General features: G+C 37.0%; 1 protein-coding gene across 3 annotated transcripts in view; it reads right to left on the reverse strand.

Annotated features, from left to right (window-relative positions):
• Window positions 1-18449, reverse strand: part of RO60 (Ro60, Y RNA binding protein) — a 33076-nt gene that overhangs the window by 12107 nt on the left and 2520 nt on the right. For 2 of the 3 annotated variants that reach the window (XM_004088944.3, XM_030818711.1), the window contains exons 2-5: window positions 10874-11475; window positions 3950-4170; window positions 3343-3489; window positions 2940-3077 (exon numbers count right to left, since the gene is read on the reverse strand). In XM_004088944.3, coding sequence (XP_004088992.1) covers window positions 2940-3077; window positions 3343-3489; window positions 3950-4170; window positions 10874-11453 — 1086 coding nt within the window. In that variant the 5' untranslated portion in view covers window positions 11454-11475. The remainder of the gene's footprint in view (window positions 1-2939; window positions 3078-3342; window positions 3490-3949; window positions 4171-10873; window positions 11476-18449) is intronic. The other variant, XM_030818712.1, reaches the window with a different exon arrangement.

The following is an 18449-nucleotide window of genomic DNA, read 5'->3' on the forward strand; positions in this document are numbered from 1 at the left end:
CACCACACTCAGCTAATTTTTTTGTAGTTTTTTTTTTTTTTAGAGACAGGGTATCACCATGTTGGCCAGGCTGGCCTCGAACTACTGACCTCAAGTGATCAACCCATTTCGGCCTCCCAGTGCTGGGATTACAGGCATGAGCCACTGCACCTGGCCCTTTTCATGTTCTTATTACTCCTTTGTATATCATTAGAAAAATGTCTATTCAAGTAGTTTGCCCATTTTTAAATTGGGTAGTTTGTACTTTTGCTGAATTTGTAGTTTTCAGTATTCTGGATATTAGGCCCTTATTGGATATATGGTCTGCAAATATTTTCTCCCATTGTGTAGATTATCTTTTAACTGTCTTGATAGTATCCTTTAATATACAAAATGTTTAAGTTTGATTTATTTTTTCTTTTGCTGCCTGTGTTTTTGGTGTTTTCTAGTTTTAGCTCTTAAATTTAGTCACTGATCCACTTTGAACTAATTATTGTATTTGGTGTAAGATAATGGTCCAACTTCATTCTTTTGTATGTGGATATGCAGTTTTCCCAACACCATTTGTTGAAGATTGTCCTTTCCCCAGTCAATCATCTTGGCACCCTTATCAAAAGTCAACGGACATCCAGGTGCAGTGGTTCACGCCTGTAATCCCAGCACTTTGGGAGGCCAAGGTGGGCGGATCATTTGAGGCAAGGAGTTCAAGAACAGCCTGGCCAACACAGTGAAACCCTGTCCCTACTAAAAATGGAATAAATTAGCTAAGTGTGGTGGCGCATGCCTGTAATCCCAGCTGCTTGGGAGGCTGAGGCATGAGAATCACTTGAACCCAGGAGGTGGAGGTTGCAGTGAGCTGATACTGCACCACTGCACTCCAAACTGGGTGGCACAGTGAGACTCTGTCCCAAAAAAAAAAAAAAAAAAAAAGTCAACTGAACATATATGCAAGGTTTTATCTCTGGACTCTCTGTTTCATTGGTCTATATGTTTATTCTTTTGCCAGTGCCACACTGTTTTGATTACTGCAGCTTTCTAGTAACTGAAAGAGTTACTGAAGAGTCCTCCAGGTTTGTTCTTTTTTTAAAGATTGTTTTGGCTATTTGGGGTCACTTGAAATTTCTTAGGAATTTTAGAATGGGTTTTTCTATTTCTGTAAAACATGCCATTGGGATTTTGAAAGGGATTGCATTCAATCTGTAGATTGGGTGCTTTGGATAGTATTGTCATCTTAACAATATTAAGTCTTCCAATCTATAAACACAGATGTGTTTCTATTTATTCATGACTTAATTTCTTTTAACAATGTTTTGTAGTTCTCAGTGTATAAGTCTTGCAGCTTCTTAAATTTACTCCTGTCTTTCATTTTTTGATGATACTGTAAATGGAAATGTTTTCTTAATTTCTCTTTTTGGATTGCTCATTGCTAGTATACAGAAATACAACTGATTTTTATGTGTTGGTTTTATACCCTGTAACTTTGCTGAATTCATTTGTTAACTTTAGGATTTTCTAAATATGAGATCATGGCATCTGAGGATAATTTTACTTCTTTCTTTCCTATTGCAATGTCTTTCATTATTTCATTTTCTTGCCTTATTACTAGAACTTCCAATACTATGTGGAATGAAAGTGGAAAAATTGGGCATCCTTGTCTTTTTCTTGATTTTAGGGAAAAAGCTTACAATCACTCACCATTATGACATTAGCTATGGGGTTTAAACATTTTTGTTTCTTAAATCTCTGGCCTTTATCATGTTGAGGAAGTTCATTTCAGGTTTATATAGTGGTTTTATTTTTCATCATGAAGGAATGTTGAAATTTGTGAAACGCTTTTTCTGCATCGGTAAGATGATTATGTGGTTTTTGTCACTTCATTCTACTAATGTGATGTATTACATTGATTGGTTGTCATATGTTGTACTATCTTTGTATGCCAGGGATGAATATCACTTGGTTATGGTGTGTAATCCTTTTATTTTGCTGCTGACTTTGGTTGCTAGTATTTTGTTATATAGCAAGATGTTTTAGCTTGTGTCTTTGATGTGAGATGAGATTTCCATTACTAAAAAACTCATTTTTTATCAAGACTGATGAGATCTATCTACCAACTAATGGGGAAAACAGAGGACCAAGTCAAAGGACCTGATAGTAAAGCAAATTTCTAAAGTTAGTGATATGGGTTGGATTTGTGTCTCCACACAAATCTTATGTTCACTGTAATCCCCAATGTTGAAGGTGGGACCTGGTGGGAGGTGACTGGATCATGGGGGCAGTTTCTAATAGTTTAGCACCATATCCCCCCTTCTGCCATGATTGTTGATATGGTTTGGCTGTGTCCTCACCCAAATCTCATCTTGAATTGTAGTTCCCATAATCCCCACATGTTCAAGGGTGGGACCAGGTAGAGATAATTGAATCATGGGGGCGATTTCCCCTATACTGTTCTTGTGATAGTGAATGAGTTCTCACGAGATCTGATAGTTTTATGAGGCGCTTCCCCCCTTATGCTCATCACTTCTTCCTGCCGCCATGTGAAGAAGGACGTGTTTGCTTCCCCTTCTGCCATGATTGTAAGTTTCCCAAGGCATCCTCAGAAACAGGGCAGTAGCCACTGTGCTTCCTCTACAACCTGTGGAACCATGAGCTGATTAAACCTCTCTTCTTTATAAACTACACAGTCTCAGGTATTTATTTATAGTACTGTGAGAACTAATAGTAACTTAAAAGTTACCAAAATGATCTTAGAATAATTAGTTGCTACCCAAGGGTAAAGAGAAATACTTTACTCATAAACTTACACGATATTAATTATATACCTACCACATATGAACTAAAGAAAAACAAATGAATACCTAATTAAAAAATGATTAAACTATTAATACTACCTTTAAAATGTATTATTACAAAAGATATTAAGTCTTGAGTCATTTGTTTTAAAACAAAAATCATATCACTACCTTAAATGTTTTATAAAAAGCAGCATCCAATGCATTCAAAATTTCTTCATCAGGGCGCCACTTCAGTTTTCCTCTGAGCCCATGACCTGTCTTGTAAGTTTCTAATGCGATCAAAATATGAAATGGATGTATACGAGCCTAGAAACAAAGTATAAGGAAAATTTTAGCAAAAAATAGTGATTATGTATACTCCTTAGATTTTTGTGTTATTGTAGCTAATAACTACATTTCATACAGAAAAGAGAAAAATGAAAATGTATTAAACTTACACTTAAGAGCCATAATGCAATTTGGTATAATGAACATCTCGAAATACCTTAAAAATGCACTGGCGGCATTTCTAAAATTTAGGAGCCACTTTTTCAGTTAGTAGTAGCTAACAAAGAACAGTGATAATGCTTACCTTTTTTAATAGTTTTTCATTACACAGTTTTTCACATACTAAAGATACTTCTGAATTTCCTGGTTCAAGTACTGAATTAGCAGTCATCTTTCCTAGATTCCTTAGTAATGCAGTAAGAGGCATTTCTTGTAACAAAGCCTTCCATACCTATTGCAGTAACATAGGCAGAAATACCAGGAATTAAGGGAAAATAAATCAGTATAACACACCTATATCAAAAAATATTCATAATATAGTCTCTGAGGCTTTCATTTGGGGTTCAAAGTACTTTCAGAATGAAAAATGTCTAAGTCAAAGGCTTATCAAAAAAGCTAACTTGTTTTTTACTAGAAAAAGGATATGAAGTATATTTTATGAAGGAAATGCATAGATGATTTTTTTTTTAATTAGCAAGGCAGTAGATTTTCTGGAGTGAAACTAACACAAATGCCACCTACATCATGTTGGACATCATGGTAGGTGTTTTAAATAGACATTAATTTCAAGATATATTTTAAATAATTTCTTTTTAAAAGTATAAACATATAGCTACCCCAAGTTTATCCTTTTAGCACCTACAGTAAATTACTCATGTTTAATCACATGCTGTAACATATAATTCACTTACCTCTTTAGACTTTAAGTGATTTGTTAAAAGATGTTCTCTAACTAATCTATGTTCTTCTATTAGATGAATGACTTCTAGCTCATCTCTTGTGCGCTTCACTTTCTCTACAGCCTCCAGATACTTTAATAATTTTTCAGTCTCCGCAGAGAGTGCTTTTTCTTTATACAATTCATGAACTTCTTTCCAGCCCTTTGTAATATATTTGGTCACAATTGCAAGTCCTTTAACAAGATAAAGAATTGAAAAAGCATGCAGGATTGCCAAGCAAAAAATAGAACATGTTTCCTCAAAATGCATTATATGATCAATATAACCAGATACACAAGAGTTAATGCCCTTACACTGGGATGCTGCTTTCCATGATATAACAATTAAGCAAATGGGGTGAATTAATTTTCTCATTCCATTATTACTATTTAAATATGAGACTTTAGAGTAAAAAAACCTGTATCCTGAGTATTTTATTATAGAAGCTTTTCTTTCTTTTCTTTTTAAAGACACCAGCATTAGAAAGTTTCAGGTCCATAATCTCAGAACAACTCATAAGAGTACAGATCTATCTAAATTAATATTGTATTGTATTGTATTATATTATATTCATTATATTCACTTGTCTCTTTTTGCTATTGAATAAAATATATATATTTACAAACAGCAGAAATAAGTAGAAGTGGACAGGTAGGTAGGTTCTTTTACACTGTGTTTTAATAGCTGAGAAGTATACTGGTCAAAAACAAAAAAGAAACAGTAACTTGTTAATTCCCTCCACAATTTCTTCCAATTGAAGAAAAAGAAAAGAGCCTTGAATTGGGGGTGAGAAAATCTGGGTTCTAGCCTATACTATGCCAATAAATGCTGGTCTTTCTAGGTCTTAGTTTCACCACTTCTGTAAAACAGCAGGGATTGGATTACAACATTAAAATGTCTATGAGGGACGGGCAAATAAAATAAATAAAACCACCATGGTGAGGCCAGGCACCATGGCTCACGCCTGTAATTCTAGCACTTTGGGGGGCCAAGGCGTGTGGATCACCTGAGGTCAGGGGTTCGAGAACAGCCTGCCCAACATGGTGAAACTCCGTCTCGAAAGCCGAAACTGGATCCCTTCCTTACACCTTACACAAAAATTAATCCAAGATGGATTAAAAACTTAAATGTTAGACCTAAAACCATAAAAACCCTAGAAGAAAACCTAGGCAATACCATTCAGGACATAGGCATGGGCAAGGACTTCATGTCTAAAACACCAAAAGCAATGGCAACAAAAGCCAAAATTGACAAATGGGATCTAATTCAACTAAAGAGCTTTTGCACAGCAAAAGAAACTACCATCAGAGTGAACAGGCAACCTACAGAATGGGAGAAAATTTTTGCAATCTACTCATCTGACAAAGGGCTAATATCCAGAATCTACAAGGAACTTAAACAAATTTACAAGAAAAAAACAAACAACCCCATCAAAAAGTGGGCAAAGGATATGAACAGACACTTCTCAAAATAAGACATTTATGCAGCCAAAAGACACATGAAAACATGCTCATCATCACTGGCCATCAGAGAAATGCAAATCAAAACTACAATGAGATACCATCTCACACCAGTTAGAACGGCGATCATTAAAAAGTCAGGAAACAACAGGTGCTGGAGAGGATGTGGAGAAATAGGAACACTTTTACACTGTTGGTGGGACTGTAAACTAGTTCAACCATTGTGGAAGTCAGTGTGGCGATTCCTCAGGGATCTCGAACTAGAAATACCATTTGACCCAGCCATCCCCATTACTGGGTATATACCCAAAGGACTATAAATCATGCTGCTATAAAGACACATGCACACGTATGTTTACTGTGGCACTATTCACAATAGCAAAGATTTGGAACCAACCCAAATGTCCATCAATGATAGACTGGATTAAGAAAATGTGGCACATATATACCATGGAATACTATGCAGCCATAAAAAAGGATGAGTTCATGTCCTTTGTAGGGACATGGATGAAGCTGGAAACCATCATTCTCAGCAAACTATCACAAGGACAAAAAACCAAACACCGCATGTTCTCACTGATAGGAGGGAACTGAACAATGAGAACACATGGACACAGGAAGGGGAACATCACACACCGGGGCCTGTTGTGGGGTTGGGGGAGGGGGAAGGGATAGCATTAGGAGATATACCTAATGTTAAATGACGAGTTAATGGGTGCAGCACACCAACATGGCACATGTATATATATGTAACAAACCTGCACATTGTGCACATGTACCCTAGAACTTAAAGTATAATAATAAAAAAAAATTAGCTGGCTGTGGTGGCACATGCTTGTAATACCAGCTACTCAGGAGGCTGAGGCAGGAGAATCACTTGAACTGAGGAGGCAGAGGTTACAGTGGGCCAAGATCGTGCCACTGTGCTCCAGCCTGGCCAACAGAGTGAGACTCCGTTTCAAAAAAACAAAACAAAACAAAACAAAAAAAAAACACCACAGTGATGTAATAAAGAGTTGTTAGGGTGTTAGGGTATGGTGACTGAACAGAGTGTGCCCTGACAAGTGGTGTAGCCACATATTGACTTAGTTCTGCCAAAAGAAAAAAAACTTACTTTCAAGAGAAGCCAGAATATGGGTTTTTATGTCTTCAATTTTTAAAGATAATGACAGGCTGGGCGCAGTGGCTCACGCCTGTAATCCCAGCACTTCGGGAGGCCGAGGCAGGCGGATCAGGAGCTCAGGAGTTCGAGACTAGCCTGACCAACATGGCAAAACCCCATCTCTACTAAAAATACAAAAAAAAAAAAAAAAAAAGATAATGACAAAGAATTCATTTTTACCCAAAAATATTGTATAGGCCATATGAAACACATCTCTATGCCAACTGAGCCTATTATGTTATTTTTGATCAAAATAACTTTTGATTAACTTGATCAAAAGTTAACACTAGACTGGGCACGGTGGCTCACGCCTGTAATCCCAGCACTTTTGGAGGCCGAGGTGGGCAGATCATGGGGTCAGGAGATCAAGACCATCCTAGCTAACACGGTGAAACCCTGCCTCCACTAAAAATACAACAAATTAGCCGGGCGTGGTGGCGGACGCCTGTAGTCCCAGCTACTAGGGAGGCTGAGGCAGGAGAATGGCGTGAACCCAGGAGGCGAAGCTTGCAGTGAGCAGAGATCGTGCCACTGCACTCCAGCCTGGGTGACAGAGCGAGACTCCATCTTAAAAAAAAAAAAAAAAAAGTTAACACTAACATGCAGGAACTTCTCAAGTATTGTGACTCTTGCTATCTTCCAGATTTTGGTGCAAAATCGTCTTAAATGAATAAATGTTTCATGTGAGTATACCTTCTATTTTGTTTTTCCAGTGAAAATAAAAATTCCTTAAAGCAGTTTTGTCCTGCCCAGTTCAGTAATTGTGCTAGCCACGCAGTGGGTGTGCATAAAAATACCATACCTGATGACTTGAATCACATTTTGACTTGTTTTGTCTGTTATAAATACACATTACAGTTAAGGCATTAAAATACTATTAATTCTGTAGCTTAGAGTTTTTCCAAATTTTTAAACTTTGAAATGCTAGGGATTCTCTGTCCAATGTGATATTGCTATTACTAACATGGTTTCAATTATGAGTTCTGCCCTCAACAATTTCAAATTAAAGAATCCTATGTGTGGAAGTAAGTTTAGGAAACATCTACTAATTCCTCATTATATAGACCAAAAAAACAAAGCACAGAATAATTATTTTCACAAGTTCAGAAACTAATTGGTCCAATTAGAACTAGTAATGGGTGGTCTTTCTCTTGGTCTAGTACTTGTTCCACACTTCCAAGACACATCTCAACAAACAAATAAATAAAGCTGGATGCCTAAGTCCTTCTTACGTTGGATCAAATATTTGGATAAAAAATTTAAATGTAAAAAATAACATTTCTTAACCAAGAAAATGTTAGGAAAAAACCACGGATAAATATGTTAGGTCAGAAAAGGCCCTTCTAATCCTAACACAAAACATAAATCTATGAAGACATGGATAAGTTTGACTACATTAAAATTCCAAACTTTAGTGCGCCAGAAATGCCCCCCAACCAAAAAAAAAAGACAAGGAAAAAAAGAAGAAAAAATGCATGCACTGTATATAAATAATACATTATCAACTCCTGTAATATGAACCCCAAGTTCTTAGAACAGTGTCTATCCATAGTAGGTGCTCAATAAATATTTGCTGAGGGCCAGGCACAGTGGTTCACACCTATAATCCCAGCACTCTGGGAGGCCAAGGCAGGCGGATCACCTGAGGTCAGGAGTTCGAGACCAGCGTTACCAACATGGTGAAACCCTGCCTCTACTAAAAATACAAAAGTTAGCCGGGTATGGTGGCAGGAGCTTGTAATCCCAGCTACTTGAGAGGCTGAGGCGAGAGAATTCCTTGAGGTGGAGGTTACAATGAGCCTAGATTGTGCCATTGCACTCCAGCCTGGGTGACAGAAGTGAAACTCCATCTCAAAATAAATAAAACAAACAAACAAACAAATAAATAAATAAATATTTGTTGAAGGAATAGTGACCACAACCAATAGTTAAAAAGACAGTAACTAAGTGGACAAAAGGGCTATGATATAATTGTGTAATTATATACACACACACACACACACATATATATTATATATACATACATATAATTATATATACGCATCCATATATAGGTATATATACATATATAGGTATATATATTATATGGTATCTATACATATATAGCTATCTATATTATATACTATATATACCAATATACTATTATATATTATATATACTATATAATATATATAATATATAGGTATATATATATAAAACCAGTACATGAAAAAATGAGCTTCTGCCCAAAAATGTAAATTCAAAGAAATCTTTCATGATTCTACTGAAAGAGATTAAAAAATAATGACAACAGTCAGTGTTCAAATGTGGGTACACTGATCCCTTTCACATACTGTTTGTGGATTTAACCATTATGAAAGTATGTACTCTATGCAAGTGTTTTCATTGTAGTATTTTTGTAACAGTATAAAAAAACCAGAAACAACTCTAGTCAATAAGAGACTAGCTAATAAATTACAGTCATACAATGGTATATATGCAACTATTTCTACTGACCTGAAAAAAACAGCAATAGCAATAGCAGTAATACACTTTTTACTGAAACATAGAAGGCATGTAACAAAATTTAGTGAAACACAGTAATATATGTTTAGGAAAAATCTGGAATAAATTACAACATCTGATATACAGCAAGGGCCCTCAACTCCCAGGCTATACACGGATACCAGTCCATGGCCTGTTAGGAACTGGGCTGCACAGCAGGAGGTGAGCAGCAGGCAAGTGAGCTCCACTTCCTGTCAGATCAGTAGCTGGGCATTAGTCTCACAGGAGCATGAATCCTACTATGATCTGAGCATGTGAGGGATCTAGGTTGTGCTCTCCTTATGAGAATCTAATGCCTGATGATCTGAGGTGGAACAGTTTCATTCTGAAACCACCCTGCCCTCCCCGCTGTCTGTGGAAAACTGTCTTCCACAAAACTAGTCCCTGGTATCAGAAAGGTTAGGGACTGCTGATATGCAGTTATTTCTTTTGAAGAGCAGGACTGCATCATATTTTTCTGTATTATTCAACTATTTTAAAACATGTAATCTAATAAAATCAAAATGCTTGTACATATAAATATTTGCAATTTATTTACATTTCATTTGAAAAACCCCAGTTATAGTTAAAAATGGTATGTTAGGAATTACTGGAGATTCTGTGTATAAAAATATGTGTGGAAGGGAGAAAGAGAGAACCAAAGTGTATTCTACTACATGTTAGGTGCTGGGACATTTAGTCTCCATAATTGTATGCTTATTCTCCTTACCCTCCTTTTAATAGATGAAGGTCAGAAACTCAGCTTAACTTACTTGGCTTAAGGCCACAGAACTGAAATGTGAACCCACCCTTCTGAGTGGCTGTCTTTTCAAGTTTCACTTCTGGTGCAAAAAAAAAAAAGTCAAATTTTGGACGTGTTCATTTTTGTGGAACTTCACACTTCAAATTACTCCTGCCCAAGAGTTTTACTTATTTCTTTTCTTAAAAGGACTAGTAATTATTATGGAGCCAACTAGCTTTTCAAAAGTCTCTTTCCATAGATACAGAAAAACCGCCCCAAGTTATTATGTCCCCTGACTGACTGCCTGAAGACAATTAACTTCCTGAATTGTTGAGTTCAGCACTGTATCAGGTATATCCCTTTAGGTTCCATGGAAGATGCGTTCCTAGGAAGACGGGGAGGGAAAAAAGGAACGGGCTAGGGCGGTAGGTACAGCATGGCCATCTGCCACCTCCTGGCAAGGAGCTGTTTTGCTTATTGCAACTTTTCTTTTTTTTTACTTTTCTACTTAGCATTTTATTGGTTACAGAGTAGTTTTCTATACATAATCTTATGGAACAGCTGTGTACACTCACCTAAGTTTTACAGACGACTACACTGAGACCAAGTTTGAGTATCTGCTGAGTAACTGGCAAAGCTGGAACTCAAAAGCAGTTCCTTCTAATGATTGTACCCATGTTCAAGGCTTATTGCAACTTTTAATCTTGTCCCTGCTACTTACACAGTCCATAATCACTTGGGTGAGCATTCCAGTTAGGACGGTGGCATTTTAAGATTCAGAATATTAACCTGTAAACCTGTCATTTCATTCTTGATTATTAATGTCTGGATTGCCTGTGGTAGGGGTGTAATCCCAGGAAGGCATTAAACATATGTGAATTAATGTATGTTTTGAGAATGAAAGGGTATTTCTAGAAAATATTACACACTTGTCTTATGTTAAATAAAAATTTGCTATTTATTGGATATCCCTTACCCACCCTTCTTCCCAATGAAGATCTTATGCTTACCTTCACTGGAAGGTTTAAGATGTGACAATCTTAACAGATCTTTGTGAGACCAGCCATTTCTCTGTTTATATTTTGTAACTGCCAGAGCAAGGGCCATGCCACCTTTCTCATTGTACCAGTCCGCTATAGCCTTCCGGAGGGCACGACCCCACATGCCACATTTCATGCTTTCCTTCAGATCTTTCTTAAACTGGATAAAAGTAAAGAGATGGGTAGGAATGCGACAAACTTCAGAAACAGCTTTAAATGCTGCTTGTTTTGTGCTTATGTCGGAGCACTGGGAACAAATGGCAAGTGCAAAGAGCATAGGCTCTTGCTTTGTGGTTCTGCCTTCTTGACTAAATGACTTTATTTCTTGTATCACTTCACATCCTCTGCCATCTTCAATCAATCTAATTAAAGCTTCAGCATTTTCAAGGCCCAGCTTCTGTTCTTTGATATAGTAAGTCCCACCTTCAGAACCGAAACATAAGAACCGGTGTAGTCGATTCATGTCAGTGACTTGCCATACATATCCATCCTGAGAATTGGCTATCTGCTTCTCATTCAGTGGCTGCATTTGGTTTATAGATTCCTCCATTTTTTTTTTGTCTTTAGGAAACCTATCAAAAAGGCAAAATATTATTACAACTAGATGGGCACAATAAAATTACAAAAGGAAAACAAAATGTAGGTTTACTGAAATGTTATTAACTCTTTTAATTTAAAAACATCTTTTAAGTTCCATAGTTTTTCCCTTAGTACAAAATCAATATAAATGTCCTGAAGAAAAATCAGGAAAGGCAGAAAATGAAAGAAAAAAACCATATCTGAATACTTTGAAATGACTACTGGTAATATCTTCAGTTTTTAAAGTGTTTTTGTTTTGTATTCCTATTTTTATAATCTAAAGAAACTAAAAGCCCTTCACAGCAAACAAACAAGATAATAGCCACAGTGGTATGATAATCAGAAGCAACTGAGGCATCACATTTTTGAGATACAGTGTGCTGCTTCAGAGATTAAGCAGGTAGATCAGTATGGCATCTTGAGGCCCACACAGAGAATAAAAGACGGGAGGGCAGCAATAGTAGCTGGCACCAAGTAAGAAAGATCATACTCCCTGAAGAATTGTGTAAACATTTTTGGTTGCCTATCTAACATTCATTCTCCCCCCTTCTCTCTTCTCTTCTTGGCCTCATATCCTTCAAAGGAGGCTAGGCCTTTCCCTAGCCCCAAGGGATGGATCTTTATTGCTCTAAGCCAGTGGTTCTCAAACTCAGTGTACATCAAAATTACTTGAAGTACTAACTGAAACATAGATTGGTGGGTCAGCCCTCTCAGGCACTGCCCTGAGTTTCTTTCATAATTTAGTAGGTCTGCAGTGAGGCCTAAGCATGTATACTTATCACAAGTTCCCAGCTGATGCTGCTGCTGCTGCTGCTCGACCCAGGCCCAATAATCATGGTGCTCTCCTTGCCACATGACTGGTATAGGGAGTTGGGCATGTGTCATGACTCTGGCCAGTATGACATGACAAGTCAGCTGGGAACACTTTTGAGGTCTTCTTCAGTCTTAAAAGGGGGCTCAGGCTCTTAAAAAGAAATGTTCCCTTTTCTGCCTTCTGACATTTTCACTTGCAAGTGATGCCTGGAGTGGTAACAACCATCTTGAGACCTTGAGATAAGCCAGTTTAAGATGGCACACCAATATATACAAGATGGCAGAACAGAAAAAACAAAGAACCTGGGTCCTTGATATCGGGTTACCTGAAACTGCCCTGCTTATACATTTCCTATTATGTCATAAATGTATCCTTATTGTTTAAGCCATTTTTAGGTTTACTGTTCTATGTCATCTGTAACTACCCTCACTCTACTTCCATTAGCTCTAAAACTCCTAGAACTAGCTGTCTGGAAACAATATCCCTCTTTATCCTTCTAATGGAGGAACCACAATTGTCACTTCTTCATCAGTCTACCACTATTGTTACTACAGTATCACAGTTTATTGAGGTCCTTCAATCTGTCATGTTATTTCGGTGCACTGGGCTTCTGTCCATGGCTAACGAAACAGCACAACCAACAAAAACTTAAACCAGCATTTACTGAATACATACTATGTGTAAGACATGAAGGCAATTTCTCTGCCATTAAAGAGACTAAAAAAAAAAAATTGGGGCCGGGCGCAGTAACTCACACCTGTAATCCCAGCACTTGGGGAGGCCGAGACGGGCGGATCACGAGCTCAGGAGATCGAGACCATTCTGACTAAAATGGTGAAACCCCATCTCTACTAAAAATACAAAAAATTAGCCAGGCGTGTTGGCAGGCGCTGTAGTCCCAGCTACTCGGGAGGGAGGCTGAGGCAGGAGAATGGCGTGAACCTGGGGGGCAGAGATTGCAGTGAGCCGAGATCGTGCCACTGCACTCCAGCCTGGGGGACAGAGTGAGACTGCGTCTCAAAATAAAATAAAAAAAAAAAAAAAGAAAGAAAAAAAATTTTTTTTTTCTCCTCATCACAGAGAAATCACACTCATTTGTGGAGATAGAATCATAATGCAAACTGTAATTAAGTGCTGTAGTAGAAAAGTATTATGAGCGAGCAAGGGAGTATAAAATAATATTGTCTCAATAATCCAGAAAGATTTGTGCAGAGAAGGCAAATTGTGATTAAGTGCTGTAGTAGAAAAGTGAGTGAGCAAGGAAGTATAAAATAATACTATCTAAATAATCCAGAATGATTTGAGCAGAGAAGGCAAACTAAAAAACTGATAAAGTTTAGGGAAGGCGCTCCAGGAAGAGGTTTCTGAAATCCCAATCTGCCTTTATATTCTAGAAAAGAAACTAAGCGTCCTATAGAGCCATAAAGACATGTTGACAGATATGGTCATAACCTAAAGAGGAACACAAGATAAAAGAAGTTTTGTTTTGAAGATCATCCTTACTTGAACATGTTTCTATATTACAAGGAAGGCTAAGGATAGAATCTTGGTGAATATTAACAATTAAGACCTAATGAGAGAAGGGCCTTTTAAAGAGAGACGGAAAAGGAGGTGCACAGAGTTGAAGAAAACCAACAGAGAATAGTATCATGGACCACAAGGAAGAGAACTTCAAGGAGTGAATGGTTGGTAATTTCAAATGGTCAGAGGAAAAGTAAATAAAAGGCTAGAATATGACCATTGGATTTAGCAAGTAGGAGTGACTAGTGAGAGCAACTGCAGTAGAGTGGTACAAGAAGTAGCTTGATTACAATGAGATCAGGAGGATATGCAGTGAGGAAGAAACTTCACAGCTAGACTACTCTGCTATATGTAGTCTATAAGTAGACACATACTTATAAACTATGAAGGAAAGTAAAAGAGAGGATGGGACTTAGAGGAAAAATCTTTTTACCTTTTTCAATGGGAAGATGCTATGATTGAAAGATTCAATTTGGAGAGCTGAAGATACAGTACAGAAGGGGGATAACTGAAGGAATTTCTTAAAGAAATGAGAATGAGCTTAGAGCATCCAGGTTGACACTGGCCTACTGACAGCAAAAGAGATATTTCCTTTATCTTTTAAGGATAAAGAGTATAGGTAAAGATAGATTTGTGGGAGTGAAGGATAAGGAAACTGAAGACATTCCCCTCTGACAGGAGATGCAGAATGCCAAATGGTATGTGGAGAAGTTTGGTAGAGAGGGGAGGAATGAAAGACTGGGTCTCAGAGAGGGGAACACATAGTGGTGTAGGGATAAGTGCATGGGAGAATGAAGAGCCTCACATTTTGAATGTGACTGAGGGGGACAGTGATCTGAATTGTGTTCGGAATATTAGTGTCGATATTCCAAATAAAACTCTGGTATAAATTTGCTTATGTTAGTGGAAGCCTAGGTCTCAGGTGGCATCAGAGACGTAATGATCATATTAGTCATTAGGGACAAATTTATAGTTACTGAATACAGCATAGGCTGAAACTCCTGGTGCAGTGGATGCCTGTTCTCCTATTTATTATTATCCTCTTTTCAATTTGGCTTTTATCTCTACCTGTCGATCCAAAACACTTTAAGATGACTAACATGCTTCTCAAAGACTGATACCTTAATTGCCAATTCCAGTAGAAAATGTTATGTTTTTCTGATCTTTACATTACATAGACTTTGCTAGTCTCTCCCTCAGCTTTCATAAAAACAGGCTCTGGTGGCACTTCAACCTGTCTACTTCTGCTTATTAGTTATATTTGTTAGATGAGTAACACTGAAATGACATCTAATGTCACATAATTCTACTACACCTGCTTTCCTGCACCAAGGCCCAAGTGGTGGGATTTAAAAGGTCCCAAACCAAGCCTCAAAATTCCCTCTCCCCTCAAATTCTTTTCCTTGTATTATTCATTGTGACCACATGTAGCTACATTATTGGTTCCCTTGAGAGTAGAAACCAAATCTTATCATTTTGGTCTCTTCTTTTGTATTGCTTTTATGTAATTAGTAATACATACTTAAAGCCAAATATCATTAAAGTTGACTTTCTGAACCATTTGCCAAATAATTATGCACAATTGGTTTCCCTTTCCCATAACACATTTTGAGAATAAAAGCCTCAATATTTATAATGCAAAATATAATACAAGTCTTTAAGATAAATTCTGTAATCAGAATGATAAATGTACTATATGCAGGTAGTGAAAAATATAATCAAGAAAAAATAAAGTTCTAAAGAAAGGTAATGAACACTGGGTAAAAATGTCATCTAAGAACAATATTTCTGTTTTTCTAACATATTTAATACTAGGTATTCAAGTACTTTTCTAGAGCAAGCAGCAAAGTGAACTTTTAAATCTATGAAGGTTGTCTAAGAGGTAATCTCTAAGTGTAATCCTTGTAATTCCTATTAGAAGAAATAAAGTTACTTATTCATGGACTCTTCCTTTTGCATGTTATGATATAAATGACAACCCTGAGGACATATCCTTTCAGTATTTCTGCAGCAGAAACTGCTTAGGTTTTCCTATGCTTCTGCGACTGTACTTTCCAGAGTGCAACATAAAACAGTGGAACAGATAACATTATTAGCAGCCAGGGCACCTTCCTACTTGATTATATAAATTTACCAGGGTCATATTCATATTTTAAAAGACAGAAAACAGAGTAACATGTCCCAAGTTACTCTCCTTCTTGTCACTGAGTGTGATACACAAATAAACTCAAAATTTGGCAAAGTGATGTGATACTGTGGCATCTTATAAGAGAGAGTATCTGGTCTTTGGACATAATACCCAGCAGAAAGTTTCAAAAACCCGTGGTATTTCCTGAGAAACAGGAGTGTCTTTGTTATATTAATGAGGTAACATGGGCCCCTAGGTAGCTTCAGGATGGGGGCTAATCACTAGAAAGACCAACCATATGTTTAGAGGAATAAACTGGTCAGACCAACCTTCTAGGAAAGGAGGAGGACTTGAGATCGAGTTCAGTCATGTAGCTAATGATTTAATCAATCATGCCCATGTGATGAAACCTCATAAAAACTCTGTTCATCGATACTCAATGGAGCATCCTTGGTGAACAAAAACTGATGTGCTGGGAGGTGATGTGCCCACATTTCACAAGGATGGCATGGAAGTTCTGCATCCTTCCTTTGCCCCAGACCTTGCCATATGTGTCTACTTCCTGTTTGGCTGTTCCTGAGTTGTATCCCTTATAATAAAACTGTAATTGCAAGTAGAGCACTTTCAGTGAGTTATGTGAGTCATCCTAGTGAATTATCAGCCTTGAGGGGATTATGGGAGGTCTTGAATTTGTAGTCCGCAGGGCAGAAGTGTGAGTAGCCTGGGGACCCCATTTACACCTGGTGTCCAAATTAATGGCATTCTTAGTGGGGACCTTGTCCTTTAATTTGTGGGATCTGATGCCAACCCTGGGTAGCTAGTGTCAGAACTAAACGGAAGTGGGGGACACCCAGCTGGTGCTACAGAATTAGTGTTGGAACACAGACACCAAAGGCAAAAGTGACACAATAAAAAAATAAACTGGACTTTATCAAAATTTAAAACTTGTATTTCCAAGGACACCATCAAGAAAGTGAAAAGACAACCCAAGAATAGAGAAAATATTTGCAAATCATGCATACAGTGACTTGTATCTAGAATATATTAAGAACACTTACAACTTAATAATAAAATGATAAATAACCCAAGTAAAAATAGGCAAAAGATGTGAACAAATATTACTCCAAAGACACACAAATGGGTAAAGAATCTGAAAAGGTGTCTTTCCAAAGAAGATTATCAAATGGCCAGTAAACACATAAAAAGATGACGAACATCATTAGTCATCAGGGAAATGCAAATCAAAAACACAGTAAGATATCACTTCACATCCACTAGGACAGCTATAATCAAAATAATAATATTAAGTGTTGGTGAGGATTTAGAGAAAATGAAACACTCATATACTGCTGGTGGGAATGTAAAATAATACAGCCGCTTTGGAAAACGGTCTGGCAGTTTCTCAAAAGGTTAAATATAGTTAGCATATGACCCAGGAATTCCACCACACACCTAAGAAAAATGAATACATGTATCTACACCAAAAGTTGTATACAGATGTTTTTATCAACATTATTCATAACAGTCAAAAAGCAGAAGCAACCCAAATGTCCATCAACTGATGAAGGGATGAAAAAAATATGGTATATCCATACAATGGACTATTATTAGACAATAAAAAGGGACGAAGTACTGATACATGACACAATGTAAACAAACCTTGAAAACATTATGCCAAGTCAAAGAAGCCAGTCAGAAAAGGCCACATATTGTATTACAATTCCATTTATATGAATTTTCCAGAGTAGGTAAATTCATAGAAATAAAAAGTACATTAGTCTACGGTTGTCAGAGGCTGTGGAGTTGGGGGAACACTGGGAAGTGACTGCTAATGGGTAGGGGATTTCTTTTTGGGTGATGAAAATGTTCTGAAGTTAGTGGTGATGGCTGCACAACTCTGTGAATATACTAGAAACCAATGCACTGGATACTTTAAAATAGTAAACTTCATGATATGTGAATTATATTCTAAAAATCTATTATTAAAAATACAAACATAAACTGGCCAGGTAAAATATATTTGGAAAGTTATTTAAATAAACAAGCACTTAAATAACTCTGCTATTATCTATATCAGAATGGAGAGCACCAATACAATTGATTACACAAAAATTATATTTAGCCCTACAATTTTTATATTTGACTTTTAAAAGCAATTTGAGATACACACAGACATACACAGCAACTTAATTTCTTCTTTCTCCAACTGCCATCATCTCCTGCCTCAAAGCTTAAGCTTCATTATCAGTGGTTTAGAAGGCAATTGGGCAGTGAGTGAGGTCATAACCTGGTCATCAGTTAATCCATTCCGGGATAATCAAGTGTTGTAAATCCAGATTAACAACAAAAAGATATAGTTAATTCTTTGGATGGGCCTGACCTATCTATCTAGTGCTCTTAAAACACACCATACAACTAATGTTGTATTAAATCTCTATAAGTTAAATTCTTGAGAAGTTAAATATTACAATACTATACAATATTAAAAGCTTGGACACTTTTTT

Source organism: Nomascus leucogenys, chromosome 9 (assembly GCF_006542625.1).
Source record: "Nomascus leucogenys isolate Asia chromosome 9, Asia_NLE_v1, whole genome shotgun sequence".
Taxonomy (NCBI): Eukaryota; Metazoa; Chordata; class Mammalia; order Primates; family Hylobatidae; genus Nomascus; species Nomascus leucogenys.